The sequence below is a fragment of the Gossypium arboreum genome, chromosome 9 (assembly GCF_025698485.1).
Source record: "Gossypium arboreum isolate Shixiya-1 chromosome 9, ASM2569848v2, whole genome shotgun sequence".
Lineage (NCBI taxonomy): Eukaryota > Viridiplantae > Streptophyta > Magnoliopsida > Malvales > Malvaceae > Gossypium > Gossypium arboreum.
In genome coordinates, this window is record NC_069078.1 from 72,567,919 (window position 1) to 72,588,923 (window position 21,005).

Consider the following 21,005-nt stretch of genomic DNA (forward strand, 5'->3'; position numbering starts at 1 on the left):
ATATATGTTATATCTCTTTGTTAAGGAGACACGTGGTAAGTCTAAAAGTTTAAAGGTGAATGTTATCCTAATTTGAACACACTTCTAAGACAATAAGAAATCTATTTAGGCTTGACTACCTCTTATGGATAGAAACCCATAATATGTGTCTATGATTATCTATTATGCATTTAGCGAGTTGGATGCTAATCTAACCGTATCATGCTAGTGGACAAATGAACCTTTCTTATAAATACTTTGAAAAACTATGAATAAGAGATCGAGCTTTTAGCACTTTAGATTTACTCTGAACACTTGTCTTTGGTCTTAGTTTTGGCTTTTAGCCTCTATAGGTGAATTGGCCTTCATTACACCACATTGATCTCCTCACTTATTGTACTTTGTATCAACAACAGGGCCGAAGCAAAAAAAATATTTTAGAGTGTCAAAATTAAATTATATATTTTCATGATAGTAAAAATACAATTTCACATCTTTATAATTTTAAAGGATTAATTTAGATTTTTATCATTTTTTGGGGCAAAGTGTAATTTTAACATTATTGATTTAAAATTTTATAAATTATAAATCAACTTAGATGAAAGAACAATATATAAAATTTAAAATACAAAATTACTCTCAAAATATTTATTCATTGTAAAAGAACGAAGTTTTAATCATTTTACAATCAATTTGATATTAAGTTAGTTTGTGATAATATCTCAGTCAAGTACGTTATATATTATGGATATTAGTTCACTAAAATTTTGCTTACCAAATACTTTTTATTTAATTTTAAAAGTAATAAAATATAAATAAAAATTTGAATTTATATTTATATTTATATTAAAATTTGTTAAAAATTTGAGAGTTATATTTAAGGTTTTAAGTTGTGAGAAAATATTTGATACAGTAATTGGTGAAATTAAAAATTCTCAAGTAGAATTAGGTTGATAATAAATGTATATAGAATATAGTAAAAAAAAAAGAAAAAGAAAAAGAAAATAGGACACATGAAAAAATTATAACTTTACTTGTGAAATTTTAGGTTAAACAATATTAATTTTGTTAAACAAGTAAAAATCCAATTTTAGGTTTGAGCTGAGATGTGTGTTGGAGCTGTTAGTTGATTAACAGTTTGATTTAAATGAGGAGATAGAGAATCTTTGTCTATGATTAAGTTGAATATTTGAAATATTTTTAATTAAAATTATCGTAAAACTAAAAGGGATTGGTTTTTCTGGCGGGACGGATTTTCCTCCCACTTGTTAAAAGCAATGACAAAAATAAATTTCATAAAATTTTGCTTTTAATATCCACACAAAAATGTATAAATATATTTCCCATTTTAACCAAAACCGCCCATTCATCATTTTTCATCTGCCCAGAAATAAAAAAAGAAAAAGAAGGAAAGAATTTGATGAAGAAGATCAAAATAAGATCTTCTTCATCAAATTTCTGAATCTCATTCCTTATGTTTGTTTCAATCCCAATCTAACCCAGATTTGTTGTCTGTTTTGTTTTGTCTTCAAACAGGAAAAAAGGCAAGATTTTTTTAATGTTGTGGTTTTGTTCCTAAAATTAAAAAAGGTGTTTTTAAGAAAATTGAATGGATATGGGTGGTTGCATCTAGACTTTTATTTATCTAAATGAAAAGATTCGTTTTGGTGGATAAAATTTCCCAGGTGTCAGAAATACCTCCATATCAGACCATTATTTCATTTCATCTGTTTCTGGGTTTTCATCCACTAAATCTCTTTCTCATTACACGACAGTTGTTTAGTTGTCTGTACGGCTGAGTTGTTTTTCTTAATAAAAAGAAAGGAATAAGTTTTCCTTTTTCTCTTTAGGGGTTGTTTGGAACAAAAGAAAATTCTTTTCTTCTCCTAATTTACTGCTAATTTTTATTCTGATTAGTCATTAACAAAGGGTGGCCCACTTTTGGGGTTTGGTGGGCTCAGATATTAACCAATAAAAACCCTTTCTTTTTGTGATTTTTTTTTGCATGATCTCTGACTTTGTTTATGAATGGAAGGAAGACGATAGGAGAGGACAGACAATTAGGTTCTACCATTGATTTCTTTTGCCTTATATCATTGAATTTGGACCCATAGAAAAAAAAAATTTACTTCACTCGTTCACCTTTCTTTCTTTTCTTTTTTCCATTTTGTATTTTTCTTGGAATGCTACTACTTTACTTCTTCCTTACTTGTTTTCCCATCATCTTCCTTTTTAAGTTAAAGAAATCACTTCCACCATGGGCTACTGAGGTGAAATTATTGTCTCTCTGGTTTGGGAAAGACGTTTCCTTTTCTTCCGTTACCAAGTTGATCAAAACTAGTTCTAGTCTTAGTTATTTCACCTCCAAAATGTCTCTCAAAAAGATGTCTCTCACTTCAAAAGTTGACAACTTTGAGGAGGAAGTTGTTGAAGAAGGAGCTGCCATGTCAATTTTGGACTTACCAGAATTGGTCCTGGAAAGCATTCTCGAAAGACTACCACCTGCTAGTCTTTGTAGCATGGCTGGTGTTTGCAGCTCTTTAAGAAGTAGGTGTATCACTGATCATTTCTGGGAAAAACATATGAAAAACAAGTGGGGTAGAATTATTGGTCCTGTTGCTTATAGAGAGTGGCAATGGCGTATTGCTTTAAGAAAGGATTCAAGTCATTTGAAACAAGGGAGGTCAAAAGGTTTGATGAGGATTTTCTCCATTGTTAGGCCATCTTGGTGGATTAAACCAAAGGTTGATGATTGTAGTAAGCAGAGTTCTTTGCCACGTGAGTCAATCATGTCTTGGTTTCTTGCTCTGGAAACTGGTAGATTCTGCTTCCCTGCTCAGGTCTATAACCGCGAGGTATTCATTAAAATCAGCATTGCAATTTATGCCTTCTTCCCATTTCTTTTTCTATGATTCGGTTTTTGATTATAAATTCCTTGGCAGAATGGCCATGTTGGGTTTATGCTGTCATGCTATGATGCAGAGCTGTGTTATGATCAACGTACTGACACATTCCAAGCAAGGTAATTTGGGATATGAACATGCTTTTGCTGGAATCAGGTTCCATATCAAAGGGATCAAAACAGGCCTAATGCTTTGAAAATTAATTTGGTGGATTCATATTAGATTTGGTTTGATGATTTCAGGTACTCTCCTCATGGAAGGAGGGCAGTAGCCATAGAGAATAACGTGCCGTGGGAACGGCTAAGAGCACCGCTCGTTGACACTTCACCACATGATCTTCATATTTCTGATTGTCTGAATGAGCTACGCCCAGGTGATCACATTGAGATTCAATGGAGAAGAAACAAAGAATTCCCTTATGGTTAGTTTTTTGTATCTCATAACTTGTATGTTTTGTTTCTTCTTTGAAGTTACTTGAAATGTTATCCTGTTTGAGGCTTGTTTTGTTTATTTCCATATTGCAAATATGATCTTAATTTCTTTGATGAGTTGAGGAAATTGGTATGCCAACAAATATCTTTTCAAATAACCCAATTAATCATATTATAATGATTATATTGCTGATAAAACTGCCATATATATATTGCAGGTTGGTGGTATGGTGTAGTTGGTCACTTGGCATCATGTGATGGGAACGAAAATTACTGCCGTTGTCATAATAGTGGTAAGTTGATTTCATCTTTTCTCAAATGGGAATCTGAAAATATTACTTTGGTATTATTGCAAGCATCACACGTTATCCGACTTTTAAGCTATTCCAAGGGGCATATCTCCTGCATATAAGATCAAACACAAAATGGAAATATCTACTCTTTGTCTTGAAGAAATTAACACTGTGCGTGTGTGTGTGAGAGAGAGAGAGAGAGAGAGGCCAAGGGTACTTTGTTTCAAATTTTGCTACTTAACTATCGGATACGGGTACGTGTCTAATGTGAATACGCTCAATCATTATCCTCATTACCCTATTACCTATGTTTGAGTAGAGATGAAGATATAGCAGTTGAAAAAGTTGAAGTTTAATGGAGGACTTCCATTTTGGGGTAGGTTGTTTTCATATTTGGATACATGGGGCCCAGGTTGTGGTGTTGGGTTGGTCCCCAAACACAAATTGTTGTCGTTATGTCGTAATTTCAACCAACATTGTGATAATTTGTGTCTCAGCAGAACAGTTATGGCCAACCACAATAAAAGAACCCAATGTCCCCCCATGGACTCTATTTGCTTACTTATCTACAATCTTTTTAACTTGTGTGGGGCTGCAATGATTGTTTTACGTTTCCATAATTTCATTTATTGACAACAAAGCTCAAAATGCCCCCCTCCCCCACTAGTCCATGTTACATCAAAATAAACGAAAGGGTCTCTTTGGGTAATTATTTGCAACTTGAGAAAACAGAGTTGCACATGTGACAGATACGGTTGTGCTAGAGTTCAACCAGTATGCCCTGGGCTCAAGGTGGCGACACACGACGATCGACCGGAAAGAACATCGGGAGGAGGGAAACGAGGGAGATGGATTTTATGGTGGAATCCGAAAACTTGGCAGCGACGAGGAGATATCGACATGGAAGCGGCTGTGGCCAGCTGAAATCCTGGAATAGCCATTTCCCTCCTCATGCATGTTTATAAAAATGGTGGTACTGAAAGTGGAGTGGAGCATTGTTCTAAAATCCGTCTTGGCATATCCCACGATCATGTAGAGCTTGTGTTGATTTATTGACGGGGGTAGAAAAGAACCACTTTGTGAAACATGGAATATTTATATGCTGTAGACCTCAGACGATGTAGGTTATCCTTCCTTTTCCACCCTCCAAATTTTGTTTCAACCCTTCTTCTTCTATGATTATTAGTTGATATTGCATTTGACAATGAGAAGTAAATCTTCTTTTATTCTAATCCTTTTAACAAAAATAACCAATTTAATAATATATGTTTTATTACAAGTAACACATGATTAATTATATATTAAAATTAACTTAAATATAAAAATAAATTCAAACAGTTACATCATGATTAACATTATAAAATCAATATATTCAGACTTAAATTAGAATAAATTAAAAAAATTTACACATGATAAAATTAAAATTAAAACCCCATACATCATACATATATAGTAGAAGGCGAACTTGAATATTTAGATTGTTACGCATTAAAAAAAATTATAATCTTTATAAAAAGTGAATGTCACCATACCTACGTAAAGTTGACGGAATAATAAAAATTTAGAATAGAAAATTAGGATTAATTAAATTTTGGCAATAAGGCAGAAATCTTCTCTACGGCCTGGTTGAACTGGGTTACGAATGAAGTCCAAATTTGGGCCCAAAACTTCCCGTGTGCAAAATATGGAAGAGCAGGCCCATCCAAATTCAGTTTCAGAACCCCAACCAGCTAAGCTTAATTAATCATACTTTCTTTTTTTCCTCAGTTCCACAGCACACTCCCGAATTTTGAATCCAGTAACAAATAGATTTTGTTGAACACTTTCGAAAAGTAAGGCACGTTCAGATCGCAGTGATGGCCAATGCTGACGTGGAAGCGGTGGATTTCGAGCCGGAGGAAGATGACCTCATGGACGAGGACGCCGCCGGCGACGCCTCCCCTCAAGCTCCCATGCCTAAGCTCAAGTCCGCCATCACTGGCGGTGCTTCCGCCTCTCTTTCTGCCCCTAAGAAAACCAAGGGCCGTGGCTTCCGCGAGGAAGATGCTGACCGCCACTCCCGTCTCGCCTCTCGCGACTTCGAGTCCCTTGGCACTGATGGTGGCCCCGGTCCCCAGAGATGTTAGTCCCTCCAATAAACCCTATTTTTCCTTTTTCCTCTCCTCGTTTATTAAGTTGTTTCCTATTTGTTTTATCTAGGGTTTTATTTATGTGTGGTCGGGAATACAAGATAATTACGGCTTTAAAATTTCTCAATGATTTTAGAATCAGTTTGGTTGAAATAAACTGGGAGGTTTGGTAGTTTGAATAGGCTAATATTGAAAATATTCAGAACATAGTGTAAATTTGCTTATATTCTTTTTATGCAATGCTAAGGCTCAGTTGGCATTTGCTAAAAATTGCGAGTAAAGCTTATTCATAAGTAAGTAGTTCAAAAGACTAATTGTAGTGAATAAATTTCCTTGAGAAGATATCTTAATCATTGGTTCATGCTATAATGGGCTTTTTGAGGATTATATATCAAAATGAGTTGTTTTGTGGGTCTTTAGAACTTAACCTTTTGATAGTTCGTTTCCTAGAAGCAATGTTATTAGTTTCGTCATTGTGAATATTTTCTAATTATATTATACCTTGTAGGAACCCTTCATTAACAATAACTGCTTTATTACCCTTTTCATTAGAGATTGTAAGTTTAGAGGTATAATATATTCAAGTCATTTGTGAGACTAGAACAAATTTAATGGCAGAGGCTTCATGAATTTCGTGGTCTGTGTTGTGTATGCATCGCACAAACTGTAAGAAGTACTTGTCATTTAGGCTTTAGATCTGTTTCTTTCTGCACTCGCCTGTTAGGTGGTGGTGGTTAATATTTCTAAAAGTGGAAATTGTATTAGGAATTAGAGGGAATTCCTGAAAGTAGTTTCCTTTTTCTGCTATTATAGATACTAGTTTTTTAAACCTGTGTGATGAACATGACCCAAAATTCAATAAAAAATATATTACATTTTATAGAAATCTTTTCTTGATTTCTGAGGAAACTTTGTTGATACTATGTGTATATACATCCTTGGCTGATTCTTGTGGTTCACTTTATTCCATTATCAAAATAACGGGATGGCAATTTATCCTGTTTTTTCCTGTCTTCAGAATTTTGTTGGGACATCATGTGGAGGATATTTGAAATTCCCTGCCATTTAGGACAATATGTCCAACAAAAGAAAAGGAAAAAAATTCTTGTTTCATTGTTGATCAGGTTTAAATCTGTATGCTCTTCTTCAAGGACTGCTATTACCTGTTTTGCCATGCTTCAACCACCCAATTGAGTTCATTAAACGTATTATACTCTACTGAACCTAACCTTCAATCTATCCAGCTATTTAAAGGTTTATGACCTCCGTGTGACCACCCCTTGTTTTCGTACACAGTCAATATAACTCAACTTGTAGAGTAAGGTCTCTAAAAGCAATTGTGTACAAGAATGAATTAAGATTTTCCTCTACGTTTATGAACTCTTTTCTCAATAATAATATTTTCTTTTATGTCTCATTAATAAATATGCAGCTATTGAAGGATGGATTATTTTGGTCAGCGGTGTACATGAGGAAGCCCAAGAGGATGATTTGCACAATGCATTTGGTGAATTTGGTGAGATCAAGAATTTGCATTTAAATCTTGATCGCCGCACTGGATTTGTCAAGGTAGGCAACTTAGTAAATTGTTGCATCTCACTTTATGACCATTGCACAAGTGTAGTATTATGTTCTCTTTTTGGTTGTGGAGCTCTTCACATTGCATTCTTTTATGTGCATAGGAAATGTTTTGGTTATCTATGTCTGCTTGTTTAACATTTTTATCTCCGTGTGTTTTCTGTATGTATTAGAGAATGTGGATTCAGTTTTATTTTAAGATATCAATCAGTTTACTGTTTCTAACCATCCATGTTGTTACTAAATGCTAGTTTGACACATTGCAATATCTTTATTTAACAGCATTGATTGAAGATGAGATAACAAAGGACAAATCTTTGACGAGTTTTTACCTTTTTCTACAGTATTTTCTAGGATTGAATATTTTTGTTCAATTAAAAGTAATGAGAGTTTTTCCTCTTAGGGATATGCACTGATTGAATACGAAAAGTTTGAAGAAGCAAAGAATGCCATATCAACAATGGATGGAGCAGAACTTCTTACACAAACCATCAATGTTGATTGGGCCTTTAGCAATGGACCTAGTGTTGGAGCCTTCAAACGAAAAAATATGAGGTTTGTCTCTATTTATATGCTCTTGGATTTTCATTGAGGTCTGTTAATTATATCAATTCTAAGTGGTGAAAGAATGATGTATTCGTTCAACTAGACTGGACTTAAATTTACAGCCCTTTATTACTTGAACTGAAGCAATCCAAAATTGTATGGCAACGAGCTGAGCACAACCCAGCTTTTAAATAAACCTGGTTGCCTGATGCCAACATTCTGCCCAAATCTCTAAAGTGAGCCTTAAGCGTTTTACCTTTTCCTTTAAAAACTAAGCGTTTTACCTTTTCCTTTAAAAACTAACTTGATTAGAAAGAAAACAAACACAGATATCAACTTTATGACAAAATTATGTTTAATGTTCTTCTTTTCCATGTTCAAATTCCACTTTAATTTGTATTACACAAAGTTACCCAACTCTAGCCATAAGATGGAACTTTAAGCTGTATCTTCTCTCCATGAGTTTAAAAATAAGTGCAACATTTGAATCTAACAATACCCTTTCTAAATTTTGCAGATCTGGACGGACACATCGCTCCAGGAGTCCTAGGAGAAGATACTAACTTGTTCCCTATTTTGAGGGTTAGAACAAGATATTTCGAGATTTGGTGCTTGAAAATTTACTGAAATCATCCTGTTTCGTTTATGGCGACTCAAGTGGAGTGGTGATTGTGCTTTGTTTCCAAATGCTGCTTTTCGGCTTTATATTTAACAACTTGGGGGGTATTGCAACTTGCTATTTGGTGTTCATCTATTTTTTTTTTTAATTTTTAAGATATTAGTGATGACATTTTTTTTTCCTTAGTAAGCTTTCTCGTATCAAGGTTGTGCTGATTGGTTTTTAGACATGGCAACTTATGGGGGGAAAAAATTAAAATATGACAACAGTGTGACAGAGCAAGAAAAATTTGTAAAGCATGAATTATGGAGGTATAAAAGTTAGATATAAATGTATTTAAATATGATTAAGATAGGGGAAGTTCATTAACCAGCTTATTTTCCGCAATGATAGTGTTGGGGTGGGAGAGGAGGTGGATTATCATTGATCGTCAGCTGTAGGGGAAGAAGAAAGGTGCTTGGTTGTTGTAGGGATGAAGGGGATGTGAATGAAACTTGGGTGCCCTTTGACAATGCTTTGTAAAATATTGATCCCCTTATTCCTTCTGCTTAAAAGATCAAGTTGTCCCATACAATCAATCAGACCATTAACCCTAGTCTTGTCTTGATCTCATCCTTCGGCCCACTTAAGAAACTGGAAGTTGTATTGCAGCATGAAGGCTTGAAGTTCTTCAAACCTTTCTTGGTAGTCCTCAATTGTTCCCTTCTGTGCTTCTTTATTGAATTCTTCCACCACATCTAGACAGGTTCTATCACAAAATCTCAAACAGAGATCATTAGTAAATTCTTCCCACGTGATTCTTTCTTTCTGCATGATGTACCCACTGTACCAAGTTTCTGCTTTACCCACTAAATACCTAGAAGCTATTTCCACCTTATGATTTCTCCTACATGGAATAATGAAAAAGTACTTCCGACACTTCTGCACCCATCCTCTTGGATTTTGGCCATCAAAGTTCTGAAGTTCTACTTTTGCTTGGGGTTAAACAAACCCAAATTCCATTGTGTCATTGTATGACTGTCCCTGTCCACTACTGGTGATTCTTCTAGCATCTCCTTACTGCTGGACCCAACTATATGTATTCCCATTTTGGGTAGGTGATGGTTAGGAGAAAGGTGTTCTTTTGAATGGGATGTGATGATAGGACCCTAGGTTCTCCAAGCTGGTAGGTGAATTTTTCATGAATATCAATGACCATTATGTGCATGGGCTTTTTCCCATCAGCTTTTGATAGGGTCATTTGAGGTATCTGGGTGTAGTTGCAGTATTAGGAGGTCGTGGCCTTTCTCCCTTCTGGGATAGCATATCCAGGATTCTAGTAATGTATCCTTGGGTTTCTGTGAACTTAGTTTCAGTACTTTTTTGCTATTCTTCAAATTTTGCATCAATACTTTCTCTTTGTTTCTCCCACAATTTTGGAATTTTGTTATCATCTTGTAGGATATCAAGTTGCATCCTGGCACCATTAAACCCAACCTTGACAGTGGTTTTATTGTGTTTTCCCATCTCGAATTAGTGGATCTTTGGAAGTTCTAATACCAATTTGTAATTGAAATTTAAGAGAATTTAGGGATTGAGAATAGACGAGAGGGATTTAAGAAGGAAATAATTGTGTAATTCATTCATGAGCAAATTAGTTGTTACAGACCCCATACAGGCCATTCTGTTATAACAACCGTACTATTATTTATCTAGCTGTTGCTGCTTGATTCAGTTGATTCTGTGCTAACGTTAAGTTTGGTGTTTGGGTTTTCCGGGCCTTGTACTTCACAAGTCCACTTGCCTACTTATCCTGACATTCTAGCCCATTTTGAATAGTTGTGTTTGGCCCAACATCAGGCCCATCATCCTTTAGTCCATGGGCTTTTCCAAGTGGTTCTTTCAGATTCCTAATAATCCACCAATTCCCCCTTCAGTTGGAGTACCCACCCTTTTTTTTTTTTTGACGAAGCGGACCACCCTCTACTGGGATTATAGGGCCTCCGATTTGAGTGCTTTCCTAGTGCTCGGAGCTGGTCTAACGGTGGGTTTAGATGGACCATGAGATGCGATATAGTCTGTTTAATTTACTTTTTGTCTCATGCTATAATATTATTATAATATTTAATTTCACCGCTATTTATGTTCTTATACTAGTAGTATATACTCGTTCAAACTCTACTAAGATGTTTGAAGCCGCTTAAAGGCTATTGTGGTTGATGGTGTCAGTCGCCAGTTTCTAATGGGTTTGTTTTCTTCCTTGCCGGCTCTAGATGATATTGGTCTGTGACCAATTCTTTCAAGATTGCTCGGTGGTTTCTTCTACCGGAGAATAGTTTTCTAATAAAAAAAATCTACTGATATTTTAACTTAAAAAGAATTTCATGTACAAAGACAAAATTCTGAAGTCATCAAGTATGTTACATGGACGTAAAGAAACAAGGTTATATCAATCTCAAAAAGAACTCATTGTCATCAAATAACTCTTCTTCACTTTGCTCATCTCCCTTACAGCTTCAGTAAAAGGCTTTTCATCTCCCACCAATGGATCATCACTGTTGTTTTCAATCATCCCATCGACCACAGGTCTGATAAGAACGAGTGTTGCCCCTTTCATCACATACCCTGAATCCGGTAAATCAAGTATAGGCAAGTACCACAGTTTCATGTTCACTTCTGGAACTGGACTTCTCTCCATTGATGATGATGATGCTTCTTGTTTTGTGTTAATGGAGTTCCTCATCTCAACAAGCTCTTCTTTTCCCATACTAAACATCCCTTGCTTGTTTGCATCAGAAATCACCACTCTTTCAAGCATTGGAACGTTTGGATTGTCAGCTAAGATTTGCTTCAATAAATATTGCCTCGTTGATGCAGCAATCAAGCAAGAAATGGTCCATATTACTCTTAATTTCAGCTCGTCATCGTTTAACACGGTTTCCTCCATGAATATCCGCTCTTCCTTCCGTTGTGAGCAAATAGCCGATGATGAAAACGTATTGCATTTTTGAAAAGATGTAGCCCCAACGATAATGCAAGTCCTCAAGTTGCTTCCAAAATCTGCTTTCCATTGAAGGAAAGAAGCTCCATTACTTGATCCCAACTCACCATCTCCATGTAATGGAAGCTCTAAATGCAACGATTTCATTTCCTTGAAAATTCTCAAAACCCCATTTGAGTGACAACAAGAGATATCAAATGACATTGTCGTTGACTTGGGGGAAGCCATAAGGCGATGGAAACATCTGAGTGGTTTGAGGAACAAGTTGTGAAAAACCTGTCTCAAAGTATTGTTTATGTATGAAGCAGCAATATTGCTCGGTTTTGGGAGAGGTGGGATTGAGATGAAAATGGTGTCGGTGAAAGGAACAAGGGAGCGGAAACGCTTTGAGACTGAAAGACAATTGGTAAGAGATTTGAGATCATGCAATTTGTTGAAGATGAGAAGAAGAAGAGCATCTGGAAGACAATCAAAGTAAGCTAAATCATCATCTTCTTCATGGGTTTTGTAACACATTTTGGCGTTGCGGGAACGAAATGAAGCTCTTGGTATCCTGTGAAGAAGGGCATGGGAGGATGTTTTATAGGATTTTGGTGATTTTTCTTCTAAAGAATTCAAAGTGTACGCGTTTTGACCATGGATTTGCACACGATTGTAAAGCTAAGGTTTTATTTTATTGATTTATTCTATGAAAGGCCGACCTTGTCATTTGTTTAAGCTTTAAGGAACATTGATTGTGTTTAATGGCCTAAAGGGTCAGAGTGAGGGAGCTGTTCAAAGTTGACAATTAGAAGAGCCCCACTGATGGCGTGGAAACCTTATCTATCCCTCATTTTGTTTTCTTATCACTACATGCTCAACATTAACTTTTCTCTATGAACAAATTTTATAATAAGTTATATTTTTCGACTTTTTTAAATTATATATTTTTTTATTTGAACTAAAATGATAAAATGTATAAATATTGAATGTTAAATTTATTAAATTTTTTTAGAACTAGAACTAATTTGACAGAATGTGTAAAGTGCTAAGGGCTAAATTTATTATTATATCAATCAAAAGACTGTCACATCAACATTCTGTCCAGTGACAAAAGCATTTTAACAGTAAAGTGACTAAAAATAACAATTAATCTAATGGAAGTGACTAAATTAACAAAAAAAAATCAGAGACTGAAATATGAACGTATTAAAACTTAGGTGACTTTTTGAGTAGTTTACCCTTTAAAACTTTTAGAATTATTATTAAGAATTTTTTAAAAATATCAATTTGACATTTTAGTTATAATTTAGGGGCTAAATTCGTTATTAACCCTTTAAATTAGCATGCCATGTCATCCTCTTAACGAAAGGTAACGGATAAGTGACCAAAATATAACATTTCGATAACTTTAGTGACAATTATGTAATTTTTAAAAGGTGAGCGACTAAAATGTAATTTTAATAAAAAAATTAGGGACAATTGATGTAGTTCCTCTAAATAAACCAAAAATAGTAGAGGACTTACAAATAAATATTAATAATTTTATTTACACATAATTAATTATAAATAAATACTAAAACTCTAAACTCAGTAAGTTAGACACTAAACTTTTAAACTCAAGATCCTAAATATGAGAGTTATTAATATTTATTTATAATAGTTATGTTTAATGTTTAATTATGCTTAAATAAATTTATTAACATTATTCACACGTTGTTCATATTCTTATTAAATTTAATGATAATATATCATTTTATTATTAATTGATCATTACACCTATAAATTAGCGATAAATCAAATATTTTTCTTTATCGTATTTTATCATAATAATAAAAATAGATGTTATCAAAATAATAAAAATGCGGAGTTCATGAACGTACGGGAAGTAAATTTCAAAGAGATATCTAGAAATTTCAATACTATTCTTTTATTTAACATTTAATAAAGGGATTCAAACTTTTAATTTAATTGGGAGTATAACTAAATAATTTTTAACATCTTAGGCAAACTGTTCATATAGTCCTTTTAAGTTTTAAATTATTTCTCTTTAAGTCACTGAATGTTTTTTAATTTATTCACTTCCGCAAGATCAATTACAATTTGTAGTCGATTCATTGTTAAAATGCTTTTGGTCACTGGATAAATGATGGTGTGGGTTCTTTTGATTGATATAATAAAATTTTAATCTTTAATATTTTACATATTCTATCAATTTGGTCTTAATTTTAAAATTTTATCAAATTTATCCCTCCATGTTTACATATTTTATCAATTTAATATTGATCCTAAAATTTAAAAAGATTAAAAATTTTGAAGTCTTCAAAAATAATATTAAAAACAAAATATATTATAAAATATTAAAATATAAAAATATAAAAAAAGTTCTTCACTTGTATAAATATTTCATTATTATAAAGTGAATGCCCATTAGGACAAGAAGTTTGATTTATTTAAGATTGTGATGTTTACAATGAATAGAATTTTATATTATTTATACTTCTTATGTCTATAAATATAAATTTTAGAGAAACATTGTCAATTATTATTATTGATTGTGAATAAAATGTATAATTTTTGCTTGTTCTCTCCTATGTCTCATGTTCTTTCCTCTATTTATTCTTTATTTTATAACGTGTTATCAACACGATATTTTTTTAAACTTTCTTCTTCTAAAGTTATTAGACAAGATTGCTAACAAAATTATAGAAAAAATGATTCTCTTCTAAACCAAAAGATTTTGAAAAAAAAAAATCCGTAACCCGCAAAGATTTAAACCTACACCCTTTTTACTCAAAAGAAATAACTCTAATCTTTTGGTTTAGAAGACCATTTTTTCCATTATATGTGAATAAAATTTAAATAAATCAATCGGATCAAGATTCAAGAAGAAAAAATCTAACTGTGGATTCAAATTCTTGTCGCTCTTCTTCGCTAATTAAGTTGCTTGGATATTTAAAAATTATTTTATGTTAAGAAATTTATAAATTGATTGCTATTAGAGAAAAGACACGAAAGCAAAAATCTTGAAAAGTAAGATTTTAAACCTATAGCCATAGGTATTCATCGTCGTTTTTAACCTCTCACCTAATCCAAAACCTTGAAAATTTTATGCCAAAGAAATGATAAAAGGGATTCATTTGCATATGGAAAGAAAAGAAAGCCAAGAGTTCAGAAAAGAAGAAAAATAATGGTTAAAGTAAGGGTAATATATCTAATCACTATACCTGGTATGTTTCTAAGTTTCTTCGATCTTTTCTTTATAGGATTATATTTGATATGAATCATTATTGTTACGAATATTTCCTTATTTTGATAAGAAAAGAGAAATATTCAATTGTTATGCATAATATTTGGATAATTAAATATTTGACAATTGAATTAATATTAAGTTTAAAGCGTCAATGTTTTTACTTTATATTGGGTCCAAACTTTAATTATTATATTGAACAAAATAGCATGAAGTTTATTATCCATACAATTTTGTTATCTTGAGTAGTAATTGTCATTAGTTGTGATTTATATTTTAATTTGTCAAATATGGTAGATTGGAATTTTAATTCTTTAATTTATTAATTGATATATATATTGGAATTTTATTATATTATATAGATAAATTACACTGTTTCCAATTTTGTAAATATGCATATTAAAATAGCAATTATAGCAAGTTTTATATGAAAATTTGAATTAATTGTGATCATTTGTTATAATCTTCTTTCGTCATCATCTCATGAAGGGTTGAAAGAAAAAAAATTACCGTAAAAGATCCACTTGAACTGTGGAATGATTCGATGTACGTAAAGTTGCAAAATTATATGAGGAGAATATTAATGATGAAAACTTGTTAGATTTTTTTTTTCAACTTTTTATGCTTCAAATGTGCTCTTGTATTAGTAATACCGTGAAAAGTACTTTAAAATACATATTTCAACTAATATAATGTTTCCTTGTGATTGAATAAAATCATAAAACCCGTCCTACCAAATTTGCTCTATTCTCTAAAACAAATGTAATAATATTTAATAAATGCAAAAGGCATAATATTGAACGTGGATGTGATAAGTGACTCTATAATAGTAAAAGGGTAGTCATAATAATTTTAATGAAGATAACGTGAAAACTAATAATAGGATAGATGTTGAAATTCATATTAATAGTTCCATACTATATTTAAACTTTTCTATGGTATGCTCATGTACTTTATTTAATTTTTATCATATATCTATGCAAAGAAAATATTTGCTTGTGTGCATTTTGTAAAGCGATAAAATTTATTTACAACAAATACATGTAGCTTCACCTCTGATATTATTTATGTGAATGTTCTAAATTTGGCTGACTTCAAAGATTGACATTTATAATTACCTCTAGATTTATTAATTTAATGTTTTATTTGATAGAATGTTAGTATATTTGTTTGCATGGTATTGCTTTCTGTTTGTTAGATTATAATTTAAAACTATTTGATTTCTACGAAATACGTAAGGTATGTTATTGAAATTGATATTAGATTATTTTCTATCTATTATATTGGATGAATTTCCTAATGAAAATTTTATCTACATTTTCTCTAGTTTATACACTCTATATTAGTATGATTGAATTACATGTATAGTCAACCAGAAATTTACTAGTTCAAATATATTAATTAGTTAGCATGATCAGTTAGACTATCTTGATCAATAATAATGTGACAAATAAGGATATATATTGATATTTACTAAAGAACCTAAATGTTCTTTATTTTAAAGATTTCTTATGTGTTACTTGTTTTCAAATAAAGTGATTTATTAAAACCTCACTCATAAAAGTTGAAATTGAATCTCTTGTATTTTTAAAAGAAATATAGGTCCATTTATCTAGTAAGTGGATGTTTTAATATTATTTTGGTAGAAGTATCTATAAAATAATCACATGTGAGTTATTAACTCACAATTTGTCATTTGTGAGATTACTTGTTTAATTATTTGTTTAAGAACAAAACTTTCAAATTATGAAATCGATACAAGTCTTGTTAGTGTTGGTGAGTTTATTTCTTAAGTTTTCAATGATTACTGTATGCTAGATTGTCAGTACGAGTAACTACCACAAAAGTCTATTGTTTATACTAATGAAATGATTTAGCATAATTAATTATTAATTGTCTCCAATTAGTAATTAAGTCATTACTTTTGACAATAATTTTTTGTATATATATATATATATATATATGATATTTTACATGAATCAACGCTTGTATGCATCATATCAATAAGTTATGATAAATACTCCCCGTTATAAATGGTTTTTGATCAAGATCCAAATACAACCCATGTTGAAATTATTTATTTGAATACGTGTTATAAGTTCAAGTTGCTTAACCACATTGTAAAAATTTGGGTATTCAGAGAAAGTTGAGAGCATATTAATTATGAGTCTCCTCTTATTATTAAATTTTTTGATGGAATTGTTGATTCAATTATGATATCATTTGGTTATTACAACTTTGATTTGATAGTTTTTCCAAATTAGGGGGAAACAAATAATAGTTGAATGAAATAATTACTTGGAATGAATTATCATTAATTAGATTATTGCAAAAAGTAATTTGAATCAAGAGTTTAGAAGAGAATTCACAAACGCATTTATTGACCTAATGAGAACAACAAAGTGTTATATACTAATTTTATCAAAAAAAAAAGTGTTATATACTAATTGATATTTAGAATAAGACAATTTTTTAGATTTAGGATCCGTTTGTATGTATAAAAGATTTTATGAAAAATGTTTTCTACATTTTTCTGTGTTTGTTTCACAGAAAATAGCTTGATCAACAGAAAATAACTTACAGGTCAACGTAAAATAAACCATTTTTCTTGTAAAATAACTTACTGTTTTGAAGAGCGTAATTCATTTTCTGAAAAAGAGCTCATCTATAGGTAATTTTATTTTATATAAAAATTAACTTAAATAAATTTTAATCTGATAATAAATTTTATTTTATTTTAAAAATATTAAAATATTATATTTTTCAATATTATTAAACATACATATTTAACTATTTATATTTTTTATGTAATAAATTATTAATATAATTAATATAATTTATTAGTATAAATTATTTAATATTTCAATTTTATTTTAATAATAATTTTAAAAATAATAAATTTAAATAATATTCTTCATTTAAAATATTCAATATTCAAAATTCAATATTTTAATAATAACTATTTATTAAAATTATAAATATATTAATAATAAATATTTTGCAGTATAAATGTAAAAATATGCCATAAGTTTATGTACTCTTTACAAATTTACAATTTAGTCTATGTACTTGTGTCAATTTTGTTGACATTGTTAAATTTATAAAATAATAATTCAATTGTTGACATTGTTAAATTTTGTTGTCAATTTTATTGATATCACATTTTAAATAAAAATACTCACTTGGTAGTCATGTAATTAAAAATGGCGTTGTAATGAACCTAAATTTAATAAAATATTTTAATATATGTAAAAACAATGTAAAATATAAATTTATAGATATAAAATAAACTCTATTAAACAATGAAAATATAAGAAAAACTCACATGTATATTTGTTTAATTTAAAACAACTTTTATAGAGTATTTTTAAGAAATCTACCAAATAACAGAAAATATTTTACACAAATTCATCCAAACACAATAAAAATATTAACTTCCTCAGGAAAGTAAATTATTTTTCAGAAATCATTTTCAGTGAAACAATCAAACCCTAAATGAAAGTAATAAATGTATGAAGTATGGTATATTGATTGATTCCAACGGTGAAAATTCTCGTAAAATAAAATAATAAATTAAAATAGTTTTATAGCGGAGATAGGTGCTCCGAAAGAGACCTAATATATAAATTAATTATTAAAACTCCACAAAAGATTCAGGTACCTAAATTTGATGATGAATTACAAAAATATAGATATATTAATAAGTCTTGTCACTACAAGAAAATATGGAATTAAAATGAAAAGTTGCCGTCAACAGTTTTGCATGCAATAATTGTATTGAGATAATGAAAGAGAATAAACATATTGAATAAGAAGTTTCTAGACTAGAAGTCTAAATTTCTAAATGTATAAAGCTAGTAGGGTATAAATGAGTAATTTTACGAAAACAAAATAAAAAAATGAAGTTTTCGCTAAGTCCTCACATTGCTTATGAGAAAATATAACATTATTTTGTGCTAAATGCAATAACATTTAAATATCTTATTAGTCTAGGTTTGACATGTATCTAATGATTGTTGATACAACCTTCTATATGAATCATTATATAATGAATTTTATATTAAAATCTTTGAAAGATTTAGGATGTTCAAAGCTATAGAAAATTTCAAAAATGGTTTAATTTGTTTGCATAAATATTTATTAAATTGATTTGCACATATGTTTATTATAAAAGGATTATGAAGAGAGCTTGCTATGATTATTGTTTAGATTAAAATATATTTCCTAAATTTCTTTCTCACTTATGACCGAGAGACTTTCAAAAGAAAGATTATATAAACATTTATCAAATTTATTCAAGTGATCATTTAAAAGATAGTATTTAATATTAGAAAATATAGAAACTGAGATATTATGATGTCACGAGAGAGAGTAAATACGCGTTGTACTCTTTTTTCCTTAATCAAGGTTTTGTACTATTGGGTTTTTTGTGAAGTTTTAATGAGAAAACATGCTATACGAATTATAGGATATGTGTTTTTTTTTCTTTCACTAAGAATTTTTTTGCCATAGGATTCTTATATTACTAAGGTTTTAACGAAACACATTATATATCGATAAACATCCAAGAAGAAGTGTTATAAACATTTTATTATTATAAAATGGATGTCTATTAGGATAAAATTTTAAGGTAGTTTAAGACTCTAATGTCCATTAAAATAGAACTTTATATAATTTATACTTATTATGTCTATAAATATAAACTTTAAAAAAATATTATAAGTTATTATTCTGGATTGAAGAATAAGACACATAATTCTCTTTTGTTCTCCTATTTCTCTTGTTGTTTATTGTCTTTGTTCTTTAATTGACAACATATACCAATGAGAAGTAAACTTTAAAGTTTCGTCTCGAAGCCTATTTCTCAACCATGACCAGCAAAGAGCATAAATGCAAGCAAATGGAAATCAAAGACAATTAGCGTGGAGACATGCTGAAATGAAAATGCAGTGACTGAACTAGGATACAAGGGCAATGCAATGTGACAGCTTACCTTTAGGTCCCTTACATTGACAAGAGAGTCATCTTTGGTTTTAATATGCATTTGTTTTTTCCTTTAAGATGAGAGATACTACCTGACACCTTTATATCCCTTAGTTTCAGCAAGTGAAAATAACGATGAAGCTACCTAAATAAAAGTTGAATTTATAAGACAATAAAGGAATAAAAGCAATGAAAAAGCAGAGAAGGGGGAGGCCCTTTAGGGGAGGATGGAAGCGAGTACGATAGGGAGAAATAGTGGCGGTGGGGCGACGGTTTGGGGTTGCCAAAGAAATCCCTCTCGGAGGAGGCTACTGGGTACGTCACTGCCATTGTTGGCGGGCATTGCTATTCAAGATATGAAGTTGTAATGGTTGTTGTTGTTGTCATTGTTGGTGGGCATGACCCTCTCATAATCCCCTCCTACTATCATTGTCGTCGCGGTTACTGAATTTGAATGGATGCTCAAATATTTATATTTTTTTTGTAATTTTATATTACTTATATATTTATGATATTTTTGAATTTTTATGTATTTTTATTTTGAGATTTAAAAAAATATTTTTAAAATTTTTTAAGGTCAACACCAAATTAACAAAATATGTAAATATTGAAGATAATTTTGTTAATTTTTTAGAATTAAGACTAAGTTGATAGAATATGTAAAATATTAAAGGCTAAAATTGTTATTATATCAATTAAAAGAAGGTAACGTCAGCCTTCCATTCGATGGCCAAAGACATTTTCACGACGAGTTGATTACAAAATGCAATTAATCTAATGAGAGTAATTAAATTAACAAAAAAAATGGTGACCTAAATAAGAATGCCCTCAAACTTAATTAACTATTTGAATAGTTTACCCTAAAAATTTTAATGATATGTCATTATCTTATTTATTAATAATATATAGAATTATATAATTTAAAGGTGTGCTTGATTATGTACAAAACTGAAGAGATAGAAGAATATAATGGAATATAGGAAAGAAGATAAAAATGTGATTTGGTAAGAAAAAAATGTGAGAGGAAGAAAAATAGAAAAGATGAATATTTTCATCATAATCCAAAAACAAATCATTTAAAATTAATCAAAGTCTATTAGGAGTTCTTATAATATGTAAAGTCCTATTAAAATGGTTTTAGATTAGTTTTGTATATTAAAATTTATTCAAATTATGACACGTCAAATTTGTATATTAAAAACCTAATCTTCCCAAAAAAATTTCATGTATTTTTGAATTATTGTGTGGCTAAAAAAATTCATTAAGTCTGTATTTTTCAACCAAAAGATGGTTTAAAGATACATGGATTTTTTTGGGATGGTTAAGTTTTTTTTT

The 21,005-nt window shown here is 30.6% G+C and overlaps 2 protein-coding genes across 3 annotated transcripts; both read left to right on the forward strand.

The window, feature by feature from the left end:
• The first annotated feature begins 1,311 nt into the window (after positions 1–1,311).
• Positions 1,312–4,822, forward strand: LOC108457086 (F-box protein At2g26850-like). 2 transcript variants are annotated; one of them, XM_017755918.2, is made up of 5 exons: positions 1,312–2,834; positions 2,922–3,001; positions 3,125–3,303; positions 3,532–3,606; positions 4,356–4,822. In XM_017755918.2, exons 1-5 carry the CDS (start codon positions 2,163–2,165, stop codon positions 4,541–4,543), a joined length of 1,194 nt encoding a protein of 397 aa, XP_017611407.1. In that variant the 5' UTR covers positions 1,312–2,162; the 3' UTR covers positions 4,544–4,822. The 2 variants fall into 2 exon arrangements, with proteins under 2 accessions (XP_017611407.1, XP_052874872.1); XM_053018912.1 differs by lacking the exon at positions 4,356–4,822 and adding an exon at positions 3,926–4,187.
• Positions 4,823–4,888: 66 nt separating this feature from the next.
• On the forward strand, positions 4,889–8,819 carry LOC108457087 (RNA-binding protein Y14-like). Its single transcript, XM_017755920.2, has 4 exons — positions 4,889–5,727; positions 7,168–7,304; positions 7,717–7,868; positions 8,377–8,819. The coding sequence occupies exons 1-4, from the start codon at positions 5,463–5,465 to the stop codon at positions 8,420–8,422; spliced, it is 600 nt and encodes a 199-aa protein (XP_017611409.1). The 5' UTR covers positions 4,889–5,462; the 3' UTR covers positions 8,423–8,819.
• The last annotated feature ends 12,186 nt before the right edge of the window (positions 8,820–21,005 follow it).

What these genes read in the sequence shown, in the direction of transcription:
- LOC108457086 (XM_017755918.2), top strand. Translation starts at nt 2,163, where the DNA reads ATGCTACTACTTTACTTCTTCCTTACTTGTTTTCCCATCATCTTCCTT. An exon ending in CTCAGGTCTATAACCGCGAG is followed by an intron (nt 2,835 to 2,921) that starts GTATTCATTAAA and finishes ATTCCTTGGCAG; the next exon opens with AATGGCCATGTTGGGTTTAT. An exon ending in AAACAAAGAATTCCCTTATG is followed by an intron (nt 3,304 to 3,531) that starts GTTAGTTTTTTG and finishes TATATATTGCAG; the next exon opens with GTTGGTGGTATGGTGTAGTT.
- LOC108457087 (XM_017755920.2), top strand. Translation starts at nt 5,463, where the DNA reads ATGGCCAATGCTGACGTGGAAGCGGTGGATTTCGAGCCGGAGGAAGAT. An exon ending in TGGCCCCGGTCCCCAGAGAT is followed by an intron (nt 5,728 to 7,167) that starts GTTAGTCCCTCC and finishes ATAAATATGCAG; the next exon opens with CTATTGAAGGATGGATTATT. An exon ending in GCCGCACTGGATTTGTCAAG is followed by an intron (nt 7,305 to 7,716) that starts GTAGGCAACTTA and finishes TTTTCCTCTTAG; the next exon opens with GGATATGCACTGATTGAATA.